The 14,757-nt window shown below is 38.9% G+C and overlaps 1 protein-coding gene across 8 annotated transcripts in view; it reads right to left on the reverse strand.

Annotated features, from left to right (window-relative positions):
- GPAM (glycerol-3-phosphate acyltransferase, mitochondrial) overlaps positions 1 to 14,757 on the reverse strand; it is a 76,826-nt gene that overhangs the window by 30,049 nt on the left and 32,020 nt on the right. For 2 of the 8 annotated variants that reach the window (XM_063670262.1, XM_054435808.1), the window contains exons 2-4: positions 2,902 to 2,999; positions 1,780 to 1,910; positions 560 to 682 (exon numbers count right to left, since the gene is read on the reverse strand). In XM_063670262.1, coding sequence (XP_063526332.1) covers positions 560 to 682; positions 1,780 to 1,881 — 225 coding nt within the window. In that variant the 5' untranslated portion in view covers positions 1,882 to 1,910; positions 2,902 to 2,999. Of the gene's footprint in view, positions 1 to 559; positions 683 to 1,779; positions 1,911 to 2,901; positions 3,000 to 3,324; positions 3,883 to 14,757 lie in introns of those variants that run through there. The other 6 variants (XM_054435811.2, XM_054435809.2, XM_063670261.1 and 3 more) reach the window with 6 other exon arrangements.

Here is a 14,757-nt window from a genome sequence, read left to right on the forward strand (position 1 = left end):
CTGCACTGTAATGCAAAAGATATTGCATGGCTTGTGTTTTTTCACCAAAATACAAACAACAAACCCATATACACTCTCTTAAATCTTCATTCTAACATTTTAGTGACAATCTTTCACTATCACAAAGTCAACAGACACCTTCCATTAGAAAAGGCTCAGAGCAAAGTCACAGCTTTAACTTCTTATTCTGTCCCATTATCTCCTTCTTATCTTGCTAGAATTTTAATGTTAAGTGCTAAAGTTCAACACCTAAAAGTTCATGAAGGTTCCCACTAACTCCTTTGAAGACTTAACCGAAAGTAAGATCTACTCTCCCCCTTAAAATCCTACTAAAACCTCAAAAGAACTAGAATGTTACCTAGTATCAATTATGGGACCAATATTTACTAAATAAATAAATGGAAAGAAAAGTGTGTCAACATCTTTACTTGAAATATTTGGTTCACAAACATGGGTCTCTGTTCTGAAAGTGAATTTAGTCCAATAAGACGGCCTACTACAAAGTTGGAAACCATAGTTTATGCTGAGTATTAGGGTCAATAAGCAGTAAGGTTCTTACCCAGCTCTGGGGAGTGCAGGAGTAACAACACCTTCCAACAAATGGCCTCTTCCGACTCATTAGGCTTTCTTTCCATTTTAAAGTTGCAGATCTGAAGACAGTAGGTCTAAAGCCACACTCACCCTGACAAATATTAAGAAAAAAATATAGTTTCTAAATGGCAAGAGAATACTTGTCTACTTGATCTCAAAATCTAAAGTGTTTTGAACAGAAGAAAAACTTATGGCATATTCTGGGTGATTTTCATTTAAGTACTCCCTCCATGATGAACACTTGGATAAAAGCTTACCACATAAGCAAAAGTTGAGCACCCAAGAATAGTAATAGCTACACACTGAAGGCAGTATTCAAAAATTTAAAAACTAAATTGCAGAAGGTCAAACAGACTTCTGACAGCTAGATAAATCAATTCAGACTCCTGGATCTCTAATCTAACAATTAACCTTACCCCCTTTTAAATCACACAGTCCCACTACAGAACTATAAAGGCCTTACACAGTGAGCAAGTTTTTATAATTTTACTTTAAATAAAAAAACAGGTAAACTTATATAACATTCCTTTATCTTATCGAGGGAACTTAAAGACCAGAATGTAAATTATAGCTATACTGTTCAATTAGGGTCAAACCTTGCTCTTCTGTTCTAAAAATGCTTAACTTTGAGCTCAGCTGCTCAAATCTCTGTTATATAGATATAACATTCTCAAAATTAAGCAAAAAAAAAAAAAAAAACCACTATTTTTTATATAAAGACAATTAAGATAATATTTAAAATACATCATGTTATACTGAAATAGGAAAAACAATCCAACAAAATGTATGCCTTTTGGATTGAATTCATACTATAAGTTCCTAATTTTTTAAAGTTTACTTCTATTATAAAATTCATGCTTTTCAAGTATAACTCATGGAAAGTACATACCAAGAGAAAGAAAGAAAAAAAAAATTTCTTACCTGTCCCAAAACTGCTACTAGGGTTTTTTTCCTATGCAAAATGATTATTTCATTTTCTAACATAATCAGTATACATAAATTTTCTAACCATTTTTTCTTCCCAATATAATGCCATAAAATTTTTTATTAGGTTTCATAAACATACCAGTTTCTGTAGCTATTAATCTTGACATGATATTACGTTGCTGCCAGTATTTGCACCTTCACAAACATCATTGAAATGAACATTTTTAGGCTGAATGCTTTTAACTCTTATCCTAAACTTACCCATTCCTCACTTGTGTGCTTACATCGACCAACACTGTATTCTGATGAATTTGGCAGATAAGAAACATCTATTGTACCAAGGGTCAGTGCAGATTCATCCATGTCACAAAGTGTAATTCCCAAATCATGTGCTATAAAAAATAGGTACCATTTAAATTAACAAGGATTCGAGAGAGTAAATACCAGAACTCAAAAATCTGATTTCTACATTACTTTGCTCCATAATGGGATATCAAATGAACTGACAGACTTCTACCATGTTGAGTCACAAGGTAAAAAACTGACTTTGATGTGTTTATATGAACACAGTTAGGCTGCCTTGACTAGAAAAAAAAAAAAAAAATCAGCATTTGTATTCTAAGACTTCCTGAATATATAAGGATACAACATTGTATCCTTTGTATCCACACAAAATAGCTATGAATAGTATCCAAACAAAATATAGTATGCAAACAAAATAGTATCCAAACAAAATAGCTATGAATTGTATCCAAACAAAATAGCTATGAATAGTCATTTGCAAATGAAAATAAGAGCTTATTTTTATTTCATTTTTGTTAATTGAATAGTTCCTGGCAGAAGGAAGGCATGTTTATTTAATTAAGGCAATTAGGACACCCCTTAAGTTCCCGTACTTAAATTGAATTAAGATCTTAATTTTCTTGTGATGTCCTAAAAGAAACATTTTCACTTTTAATACAAAGGTAATACAAAGCTACAAAGCTCTGAAAGAAAAGCACACTATTTTGAAATATCTGATGTATAAGTTTTCATCCTTTTCGATAAGCTTTTTTCTACCCTAAGGAAAAAGGTTCACTAAGAGTAAACTCCTAGAATAGATATTAACCCAAAATATAAAAACTTTCAAACATAATCTCTAGCCTCACATTATTTTTGCTTTTGGCTGTTTCTCACCTGGCCTAAAATTATTCCTTTAAAATCCTGAAAGGTCATGTCTAGATTAACAGTGTTCCTTTGGAAGGCATATTCCAATTTCTTTACAACCCCCACATGGGTTTGCTACAGTCACTGTTATTCTCGGCATAACCACCTATGTCCTTAAAAATTTAACATAAGTACAATCTAACATAACAGGCTAGGGGAGACAATAAACCAATGCACCTGGGATGAAAGTTCTTCTGTTTCATAACATAAAACTTCAGGACTCAGCTATCAGTTTCGGGTGCAGAATGTCCATACAACAGGGTAGCCGCTGCTGCCTGAGAAAACGAAGTGAAGAGGGGATGAGGAGAGGACAAAGAGGCTCGCTTGTGCCAACAGGAGGTCCACGTTTTGCACTTCCTCCCTCCGCACAGTTCGCTCTAGGTCAAGGAGTAATAAAGAAGCAATATCCCAGAGGCACCAGCCAGCATGCGCTGAGGGAAGCTGACTAGAGGATCTGAAAAGGACAGAGGCTGGAAGACCAGCAGTAAGGTGTAAATCTTCCACTGCTTACCATCTGTGTGACTTTTTATTACCATAAGCTGGTTAACTTCTATGCCTTAGTTTTCCCATCTGGAAAATGGGCAGAATGATAGCTCTTACCTCCTGGGTTGCTGAGAGGACGGAATCATATAAACAAGGGGTCTACCACAGTGTGTAACACACAGTGAGCGCTCAGTCCAATCAATGGTAACGCTGTCATTAACTATCTCCAGCATACCGGCTGCTCTCAGAGTACCCCTTGCTGCCTCAATGTCCCCTCGGGACCCAGGTGAGCTGGCTGGCGGCGCCTCCGCGCGTGCAGATGCTTAGGGGACTGAGTCCATAAGGACTCCTTCCAACCCAGGAGAACCCATGCCCCAGCCTAGTCTCCCCAGGAGAGATGAATCCTGACCCCCACCCCTGCACGAGCCCGACCCATTTCTCAGGGAGAAGCCCGGAGCTCGGGGATCGGGGAATAGAGGGGACACGACTGCCCCAGCAACTTGCAGGAGTCGCACCAGCTCCACGCACTTGTTCCGGCGCTCCCGGCCCGAGAAGCCTCCCGCAGCCCACACCTGCCCTCGCAATTTGCACCCTAGCAGCTCCGGCTTCGGCTGCTGCAGCAGCCCGCACTTCAAGTCCCGGCCAATGCCTGCTGCAATGGCGCACCCTGATGACGCAACCGGCGCGTGGGATTGACGCAGGGCCGCCGGCGAGCCAGTGCCGGGGGCGGGGCCCGGCTTGCGGGCCTCAGAGAGCGTGAGTGGATCCGAGGGTGGAATGTGTGTACTCGAGTGTGCGTGCCTGTGTGTGGCTAAAGATAGTGTGTGAGCGCCTGGACAGATGGTTACACTGCCTAGGCCATGCGTGTGTGAGTGTGTGTGGGTACCTCATTCTGCTTTGTGTAAGTAAATTCAGCTTATCCGGGAGCTTGTCCCTCTTCCAGGCTCTGTTGGGAATGTGCGCGTGGGCTATCAGGTTATGTGTGTGGTCTGACTTTTTATGAGATCTGTAAGACTATGTAGGATTTACTACGAATGGGACAGGCAGGGATTGCAAATGGCCATGTTGTGTAATTTCTACAAAACTGGCTGAGTGCCTTTTCCTTTAAGGAGGAGAATGAGATATGAAAAGAAGCAAATAAGGCTTGTAGGATTAAAAGCCTCAGTTAGGAGAAATAAGGGCTTTTTCCCCCCTTCGGACTATATGTTGCACAGTATGGTGAATATAGTAAATAATAATGTATTATACAGTTCAAAATCGCTAAGAGTACATTTCAAAAGTTCTCACCATGAAAACTGAGAAGTATTTGAGGTGGATATGTCAATTAGCTTGATTCAGTTATTCCACATTGTATTCATAAGTCATAACATCGATTTGTACCCCCTAAATATATGCAACTATTTAGTTAATTTAAAATATAATTTTAAAAAAATGACTTGAAGTAGTCTGAGTTCAAGTTGGCCTACCTTTAGCCCTTGGAACAAAATAACACTGACCATGAAGTTTTTTCACAATGCTTGTCATGCCATTGACAAGGCCAATGATTATCAAGAGCATTAGCAATTTAGAAGGAAAAAGATAACGTTTTTTATCCGAGGATGGTGGCACACATCTACACTCCCAGCTGTTCAAGAGGCTGAGATGGAAGGATTGCTGGAGTCTGGTAGGCAGGGGGTTGCAGTGAGCCACAATTACACCACTGCACTCCAGCCTGGGCAACAACGAGACCCTGTCTCAAAAAATAATTATAATAAATAAACTTTTACATGCACTCAAGCAACAAACATTAAGTATGAACTAGAATCTGTGAATACAAAGATGATTAAGTGATATGCCCTTCCCTCAAGCCTCTGCCGCCAGTCCTTGTCCCTCCTACACTCACGAATCCTAATCCCCTATTCAGTACAAATCTTCGTGCATACCCACCTGGAAAAAAATCATCTACAGCCCCCCATAGGACAAATGCCTAAGCCTGGAACATAATAAGGCCTCCACAGAGAGGCCTCTGCTATTCCCTCTTCTCCAGCAGAAGCGTTTTACTTCCTCTCTGATTGTTCTTAGGCAAGCCATGTGCACTCATCCTCTTAATTCTGCTCATACTGTTCTCCCTGAAACTCTACAGTTCCTTCCTGAACTAGTTCTTCAGGCCTTCCCTAATCTCTCCAGCCCTCAATAACCACACTGTCCTGTGATATCTCAAATATATAATACAATACCACACCTTGGATCTTTCTCAATTTCTGTCAAGTCTTCTAGATGATTACAAACACATTATGTCAGTAACTTGCCTCAGTCTCTTAGTTAACACCAAAGTCTCTTGTTGTATAGTAAGCACTCAGTACTTATTGGGGCTAAGGAACAATTAAAAAAAAATCCTTCTCTTGAATTTTTCATGCCTCTGTGTATAAATCTTGAACTTTCTTGTGCCTCTGTGTATAAATCCACCCCAAAATACAAATGTTCTTCTCTTTTGAAACAATCAAAAACAATGGGAGTTGATATTCATATTTTTAAGAAGATTTTGAGCTTCTTGAGGTCAAAGACCCTGTCTTTATTCAACCCACACACATAATCTTAGCAATAAGCACACACTTAAATACTCAAGCACTTTATGTTGACTAGAATTTTAATCCCAAAACATTATGAAATTTTGTGTACAGATTATTGGCCCATGACAAGGAAAAAAAGAAAGAGGGGAGAAAATAAGGGAAAGTCTTAGGGTTTGAAGTCACTACTAAAGAGAAAGTAACAACAAATTCACTGGAGAGAATACCACAGGAGTTTTAAAATGTAAGCCAAAGGGAAAAATGGATCATCTTACATAAAATTCATTTGTAGGCAACTCTTCAGTAATGCCTGTTGCACAATTGTTACTGTGGAGCTGATGTACATTGCAATGTCAGGTGTTTCGTGTTACTTAACAAGAATTGTTTTGGAAATAGGTGACACTCTTGGCAATCTGTTTTATGAAGAGAGCCACAGTAATTTATAGCAATCCAGTCTAGCCAGCTAAGATGGAGCAACAGGACTGAATTTACTCTCCTGCCTAAAACAACTAAAAACAAAAACAAACAGGCATTTATAAGACAATGGCTTTTAAACATTGTGCTGGACGGTGGTCCTTGAGGAGGGAAAACAAATGAGCTGAGCCCTGTGATTGCCTTGATTTACTAACTACAGGGAGCAGCAAAAAAGAGCTAGGCAGACTCCCTGAGTTGAAGAGAGAAAACTGGGAGAGCAGGGAGGCCAAAGCAGCTAGAACTGTGAGTTGTTTATCAGAAAGGAGAAAGCTACACAGAGAAAGAAGGAGCTGTGGAGATCTACAACAGATCTCAATCCAGTCTTCCGCTGATTAGAGCATGTGTGTGAGGAAGCTACCTAAGGGCAGGAAATAATCATGTATGAAGAAAAGACAGAGCAATTACTAAAGCTTGCACAGGGTAGGAAATTAATTCTGCTTCCACAAGGCAGAGTAGAAAGGTACCCAGTGATCATACAGGACCAGAAATAGTGCCTGATCCTGGCACCCCGACTGGAAAACCTCATAATTCACAACTCAAATGGTTTTGCTTCAGTAGTGGGGCAAAATTAGCCCTAATGTAAAAGCTACTCTGATTCTATCTTAGAAATCTTAAAAGCCAGCCACCAAAGGATTAAGCTGTTTTTAAGAACAAAGTGTCCCAGAGCAAAGCACAAGAATATTTACAGGAAATTAAAAATAACCAACACCTAACAAGGTAAAATTTGCAACATCTGGAATCCAATCAGAATTATCAGGCATGCAAAAGAAGCAGGAAAGTAATGAGAAAAAAAATCAACCAATTGAAATCATCCCAGAAATGACAGAGATGATAAAATAAGAGAACAAGGACATTGAGAAAGTAATTATGACTGTATTCAATGTGTTCAATAAGTAGAAAAAATAAACTGAGCATGGGAAGTAGAGATGTGAAAAATCTTAAAAAAAAAAAAAAAGACACAAACCAAACATCTAGGAGATAATAAAACCACGTCTGAGATTTTTAACACCCTAACACGCACACACACAGACACACACACACACACACAGGATTAATAGGTTAGACATTACTAAAAAAGAAACAGTAAAAAACCTGATGGGAGGCTGAGGCAGGAGAATGGCGTGAACCTGGGAGGCGGAGCTTGCAGTGAGCCCAGATCGTGCCACTGCACTCCAGCTTGGGTAACAGAGCGAGACTCTGTCTCAAAAACAAAAACAAACTTGAAAGCATTGTGATAGAAACTATCCAAAATGAAACACTAAGGGAAGAAAAATACTGAAAGTAAAAGTAGAGTATCAGTGAGCCTAGTATACATGCAATTGTAGTCCCTGAAGAAAATGAGAAATATGAGGTAAGAATAGATTAGGGAGGACAGAAAAAAGTATTTGAAAGAATAATTGACGAAAACTTTCCAAATTTGACCAAAACTATAAACTCATAAACCCAAAAAGCTCAACAAACTCAATAAAAACATAAAGAAAACCATACCAAGAAACATCACAATCAAAATGCCTAAAGCCACTGATAAAGAGAAAATCTTAAAAGCTATCACAGAGAAAAAAAAAAGGACATTACCGTACAGAGGAACAAAGATAAGAATGACAGCAGATTTCGCATCAGAAAAATGCAAACCAGAAGATGGTGGAGCAGCATCTGAAGTACTGAATGAAGAACTTATCAATCGAGAGTTCTTTTTATATTAATATATAGTATGTACATTTTATATATTTTTTATATATATCAAATAAAATAAAAACATATTTTGACATCGAATTGCCGAAAGAATTCATCACCAGCAGGATCATTCTATAAGCAATGTTAAAGAAAGTCTTTCAGGCAAAAAAAAAATGCTGTCAGATGGAATTCGGAATCTATACAAAGGAATTAAGAGCTTAAGAAACCACAAATATGTAGGTAAATAATTTTTATTTTTAAAACCCTTTTATTTTAATTTATTTTATTTTATTTTTGAGATGGAATCTCACTCTGTCACCCAGGCTGTAGTGCAGTGGTGCAGTGGTGTGATCTCAGCTCACTGAAACCTCCTGCTCACAGGTTCAAGCAATTTTCATGCCTCAGCTTCCCGAGTAGCTGGGATTACAGGCACCTACCACAACGCCCAGCTACTTTTTTTCTGTATATTTAGTAGAGTTGGGGTTTCACCATGTTGCCCAGGCTGGTCTCGATCTCCTGACCTCAAGTAATGCGCCTGCCTCGACCTCCCAAAGTGCTGGGATTATAAGAGTGAGCCACCATGTCAGCCATTAAAACTCTTTTAAAAGATAATTGCTTAATGCACAAACAAAAACAATATTTTGTGGGGTTTATAACATGTAGAAATAAAATGTATGATGACAACAGCACAAAGTCCAGGAAGGGAGAAGTATTCTGTTGTAAGATTCTTATCTTACGCACCAAGTGGTATAATATACTTGAAGGTAATATGTAATAAGTTAAAAATGTATACTTTAACTCCTAAAGCAACTACTATGAAAGCAAAACTAAGAGTTATTGTTAACACATCAACAGAGAAGCTTAAGTTGAATTTTTTAAATGTTTAATGAATTCAAAAGAAGGCAGTAAATGATGGGGAAGAAAAGAAAGAATAGATAGAATAAAGAGAAAATACATGGCAAGATGATAGATTTAAGCTCATATAAGTAATCACCCTAATTAAAAGGCAGATATTGTCAGATTGGAAAGAAAATGAAGATCCAATGATATGCCACCTATTTAAAAACTCACTTTAAATATTAAGACAAATAAAAGTAAAAGGTTAGAAAACAGTATGCTATACTAATGCTAATCAAAAGAAATACAGGTGGGTATATTAATATCATATAATTTCAATACAAAGAATATTATCAGAAATATAGAGGATCATTTTATAATGATAAAGGGGTCAATTCATAATGAGGACAAACTGATTCTACATATTTATTCCTCTAATACAGCACTTCAAAACATATAAATCAAAAACTAATCGAAGTGCAAGAAGAAATTTTAAAAATCTACAATTGTAGTCAGCCATTTCAACACCCCTCCCCAAATAACTAATAGAACTGTGGGTAAAAAATTAATAAGGACGTAAAAGTCTTGTACAATACTATCAACCCAACTTGGTCTAATTGACATTTATAGAACATGCCACCCAATAACAGGAGAATAAACATTCAAGTGTGCACAGAACATCCACCAAGATAGGTCATATTCTGAGTCATAAAACAAGTCTCGATGCACATACAAGGATCCAAATCATAAAACATATACTCTGAGCACGGTAGAAATTAGAAACCACTAACTTAAAGGTATTTGGAAAATCCTTAACTATTTGGAAACTCACATACTTTTAAAAAATCATGCTGTAAAAAAGAAATGAAAATGAAAATTAGTAAGTACCTTGAACTAAATGATAATGAAAACACAACATATCATACTTTGAGGAATGCAGCTAAAACAGTACTTAGAAATTTATGGTACTAAAACACCTATACTAGAAAAAAAGAAAGATCTCAAATTATTTATCTCAGATTCAGCCTTAAGAAAAAAGTATAAATTAAACCCAAAATAAGCAAAGCAAAAGCAGAAAATAATAAAGGGCAGATATCAATGAAAGCAGAAAAATTTTTAAGTAGGAAAATAAAAAACAATTGAAACTGAAAGTTAATTTTTTTGAGAAAATCAGTAGAGTTAATGAACCTCTAGCCAGATTCATAAGGAAAAAAGAGAAGGACACACATTATTGATATTAGGAACAAGAAGAGTAACAGCACTACAAATTCTATATACACAGTAATACAGCCTTTCATTACCCAAGCTACTTGCCTTTTGTTTTCAGGGTGGTGTACCAGATGTTAGATTTCCTATCTTCATAAGGTGAGTCTGATTAGATCCTATAAAAAGCTGGTCCCACCCACTGTACCAGCAGAGAAGCTCTTCCCTTTCTGTTTCCCTCTCTATGATTTTGTTCAGGACAATCTCCTGGCCAACTCTGAAAATATAATGAATCATGATACCTAAGCCAATTATGAAAATGGCACACACCCTGTGTTTGTGAAAGCAATGCACATGTACCTCTGTGTACATTCCATTTTGTTTTGTTTTGCCATTTTCCAGATGTTCGAGGTATTTTAAAATCTTTGTTCTGCCATCCTACATATTGACCAGTATACCTGTTACATTTTAACATGGCTCATTCTCATGATGATGCTGCAAGATATTATGATCCTTAATTTACAGATAAGAAAAATGGGCTCAGAGTAATTAAATAAATTGCCCAAATCAACCAGACAGAAAGAAGCACAGAAGGGATTTGAACCTAGGCCTTTCTCATACTAAACCTCATATTCTTGACAATAATTCATGCTGCCTTCCTAATAGTCCCTGTTCAGAGGCTCCCCTTCAGACTGATCCAGATTCGTTGACCAAACTTCCCCGGGTGCATTTGTTCAAGTAGCTGCAGGTCTACCTATGCATAATAGCATTGCTCTACAAGAATATTGTAAGGACATTGTTAACTGACTTGCAAAAATCCAATGATAAAGTATCTATTAAATTCCCTTATATAAAATATAATGATTGTTCTATCAAGAACTTTTAAAGGAAGTAGTTTGGCATGAATTATTCTTACTGGATCCATGCTCTTCTCATTATGACCTACTTTTCTTTGGGCTGCTTTTGTTTATTTATTTATTCAGTATATATTTATAGAATATCTACTTCATGCCACCCAACCTATTGTAGATACAGCATTGAACAAGACAGCACCACACTTCCTCCCTTCGAGCTTATAGTCTAGAATATTTACACTACTCCTGTTTAATCATTGTTTCAAAAAGTTTCAAAAATCAGCATCAAGTTCATTGACTTGTGGCTTCCAGAATTCACTTCCCTAGTTCCAGCTGATTTGGGGCACTCACTGAGACCTACCTGTTCAAGACGTATTTCCACTCTCTGATTATATTCAGTGTGATCTCTTGTCTAGCTCTGAGAAAAGAATGAATCAAGGTATCTAAGCCAATTATGATAATCTTGTTCCCTAATACTGCAACTATCCTTCTAGCCAAGAAGGTCACATGACCCAGTTCTGGGCAATGTGAACTGAGAGCAAGGCAAACTGAGGGTTCCTGAAGAAGTTTTCCTTTCCTAGTAAAAGAGGACACAGCTGGCACTGCTTCCTTTTCCGTTTTTCTCCCATTTGCTGTGTAATTCAATATCCAAACCCAACACCACGAATCACACACCTCTGGATTTTGCCAAATCTCCACCTGCGTAAGCCATTACAATGTTGTCTTCTGATACTCTTGGGTAACATTCCTGATTGTCACCACGCAGGTTCATTTTAATGAAATGGGCAGCTTAGATACCTATTGCAACACATCCCAAGCCCAGTTTATTTAAACAATTAATCAAAAACTTTTTTACTGCCTACCTATTCTCTGTGAGGAGGATACACTCTAGTCCCTGTTTTTAGAAATTCAAGATTTCATTGGATAAAATAAAATATGCACAATTAAATAGCTGCAAATAAATAAATATATTTCTAATCATATTTGAGCCTGGATCTCATGGCCAGAATGACTCAAACATTCTCAAAAAATAATAAAAGAGAGAGAAAATGTCTAGAAATAGTCCCTACCAGTGTATCACATGCTGAGGGGTGGCAGTGAAGGTGACCTTAGATTCTGCCTTTAAGAAAGGGTCTTTCACAAGGTCTAGAGATCAAGACCATCCTGGTCAACATGGTGGAACCCCGTCTCTACTAAAAATACAAAACATTAGCTGGGCGTGGTGGCGTGTGCCTGTAATACCAGCTACTCGGGAGGCTGAGGCAAGAGAATCACTTGAACCCAGGAGCCAGAGATGGCAGTAAGCCAAGATTGTGCCACTGCACCCCAGCCTGGGCAACAGAGTGAGACTCCATCTCAAAAAAAAAAAAAAAGGAAAGGAAAGAAAAGAAAAGAAAGAAAGGGTCTTAGGCCAGAAGAGAAGGAAACCCCTCTGACTTACTTTTACCACATTTATGGCATAATAAGGACTTCATTTTGACTGCAACCTGCTTTATCAGGAAACAATCAATAGACGCAGCTTCAAATAAGAGACATTAAAGGATGACTGGAATAGCGTAGTGCTGGCTGGAAATGTCTATAACGGTACCCCACACTTGGACTGCTAATTGCATTACCCATCACATATATATTGGTTTATGAAATCATAATTCAGAACTGAATAATTCAGAGAAGCAAATAATGAATATTCTTCCTTCTTTTAGAGAAGGCAGAATCTTCCAAAAGGCTACACCAAGAAAAGTGGGCCCACACTAGACACAGACAACTATTTCCTTAGTCCCAAGCGATTGCTCCCAAGCTAAAATATTTGTGATATTTCTTCTTACATACACACTTGCTTCCAAGTCTTAAAGAAGACTGAACTGTGGCCAAACACCACGGCTTATAATAATGTAAACTTCCTGGGCTCAAGCATAAGGCATGCTGGGACCTCATTCTAGGAGGGAGAGTGAGGAGAGCAGAGCCAACCAGAAGGGAAGACAAGCACATTTTCCTGGACACTGAAGTTAGTTATAATAAGACATAGTGTTCAAAGAATGCACCAAGCCCAGGTCCAACTCGGACAGCCTAGAATGGAAAGTGTCTTTGTGATGAGACAGGTTAGAGCAGCAGTCTCTCAAGATGGTCATCAAATACACTGGAGCCAGGCAGTAAGCAGCCAGGCTTCTGGGAGATCTCTCTTGCCATCTCCCACCAGATAGGGTCCATGACAAGGTTCAGCTCCCCAGGAAGAAAGCACGGTGGGAACTAGGTAGTATTCCACGCTTCCAGCCACTAGCTGTGCCACTGGGCAGGGCACCAATTCTAGAGGGAAACTGGGGCCCTGCATGGGATAACTAGCAGAGCAGTGTAGTTAAGAAATTAGCTTGAATGTCTTTTAATTTTTAACTACTGTTTGCTTGTTCTTAGGGAAGAAAAGATATTTTTCCTCTCTCCCAGGAGCATAGCCAGGCTCTGTGGTTTAAAATTTGAGGTTTCCTAAGACCTGAAGTAGACTAAGTAATTGCAACTAACTGCCTTTTTGCGATCAAAAGCAAAAAAATGAGAAGCTGCTCAACTGGGGTTGGTATCCAAGAAGACAAATTCTAAATGGGCCTTTGTTTTCTCATGGACTCAAGCTGGATTGTGGGAGGAGAGATTGTCCAAGAACAGAGTGGAGGCCAGGATGGCTCGGCATTGAGAAGGGACAGGACTCAGGGGTCTGATGGTGGCTCAGCTCTGAGATCCTTCAGATGCAGAGCCTTGGAGGTGGCATGGCTTCAAAAAAGGGTGAAGATGGGGGGACTGTGAAGAATGACATTCCAGCACCTTAGAAACCTCATCGAAGGTCCCAGTGGCAGCGTATGTCATGAAGGGAATGGAACTTCGAGTACCACTCAGAGCCCAGGCAAGGTGCAATGAGGAAGGGGACCAGCCTGAGCCGACCCAGGGCCTCTGCTTGGCTTCTGCACAACACAAGCAACAGGGTAAGGGGTAGGAGGGTGGAATGCCCCAAATTATCACTATTGGCCTTCAAGAGAATTTTGACATAAGCTATTTAAAAACAGAGTAATACAGTATTCATTCATTTACCCATTCATTCATAACACACTGACTGAGAGCCTTTTTTGCAGCAGGCATCCTGCTAAGCGCTGAAGACACACAGATGAAGAAGTTACACACAGATCCTACCCTTGTGGAATTCATGGTCTAATGGCGTATGGTATGCAGGGATGGAGACAGTAGGAAGAAAGATAAACAAACTTAAAATCACAATGAAATTTTTTTTAAGTGCAATAAAGAATCCAAACAGCATCCATCCCAGAGAAGAACAGAGGCGGCCGATATTGGAAAAGGTGGTCAGGGAGGACTTCTAAAAGGGGAGAGCAGCTACACTGAGGCCAGGGTGTGAGCAGGGCCTGGCCAAGACAGGAGCCCAGAGCAGACCTCTCCAAGACGAGGGAAGAGCACACGCCAAAGCCCAGAGGGAGGGCAGAACTTGGCAGAGAGTGAGAACTGAACCAAGGCCAGTGTGGCTGGAGTGGGTAAGTGGGAAAAAACGCCAGAGGGAGGAATTGGGAACACAGGCAGACCAGGTCTTTTTAAGCCATAGTAAAAAGTTTGGAAAATTCAAAATAAAATTCTGACATGTGTCATAAATGTCATGGAGGTATGTGAATACCCTTTACCTTGTAAGATTAGAGAAGGGTGAATCAAAATAGAAGCCCATGTCTATGGACTTGGTCAACCAGGAAGATAAGAAGTGGGCAATGATTCAGGAGCTATCTTGTATGCAGGGGCCTGCCCGCCTGGGTTAAATTGGCAGCAGAGAATCTAGGTAAGGAAGAAAGTAAGTACGTTTTGTTAACTACCCTTTATTGAGCAATTTCTATGTGCCAAGCACTATTCTAAGTACTTTAGAGGTATTTTCTCAAATAATCCCCTGTGTCAGTCATGGCACCATCAGAAAAACAGAACCCCTT

Source organism: Pongo pygmaeus, chromosome 8 (assembly GCF_028885625.2).
Source record: "Pongo pygmaeus isolate AG05252 chromosome 8, NHGRI_mPonPyg2-v2.0_pri, whole genome shotgun sequence".
Classification (NCBI taxonomy): Eukaryota; Metazoa; Chordata; class Mammalia; order Primates; family Hominidae; genus Pongo; species Pongo pygmaeus.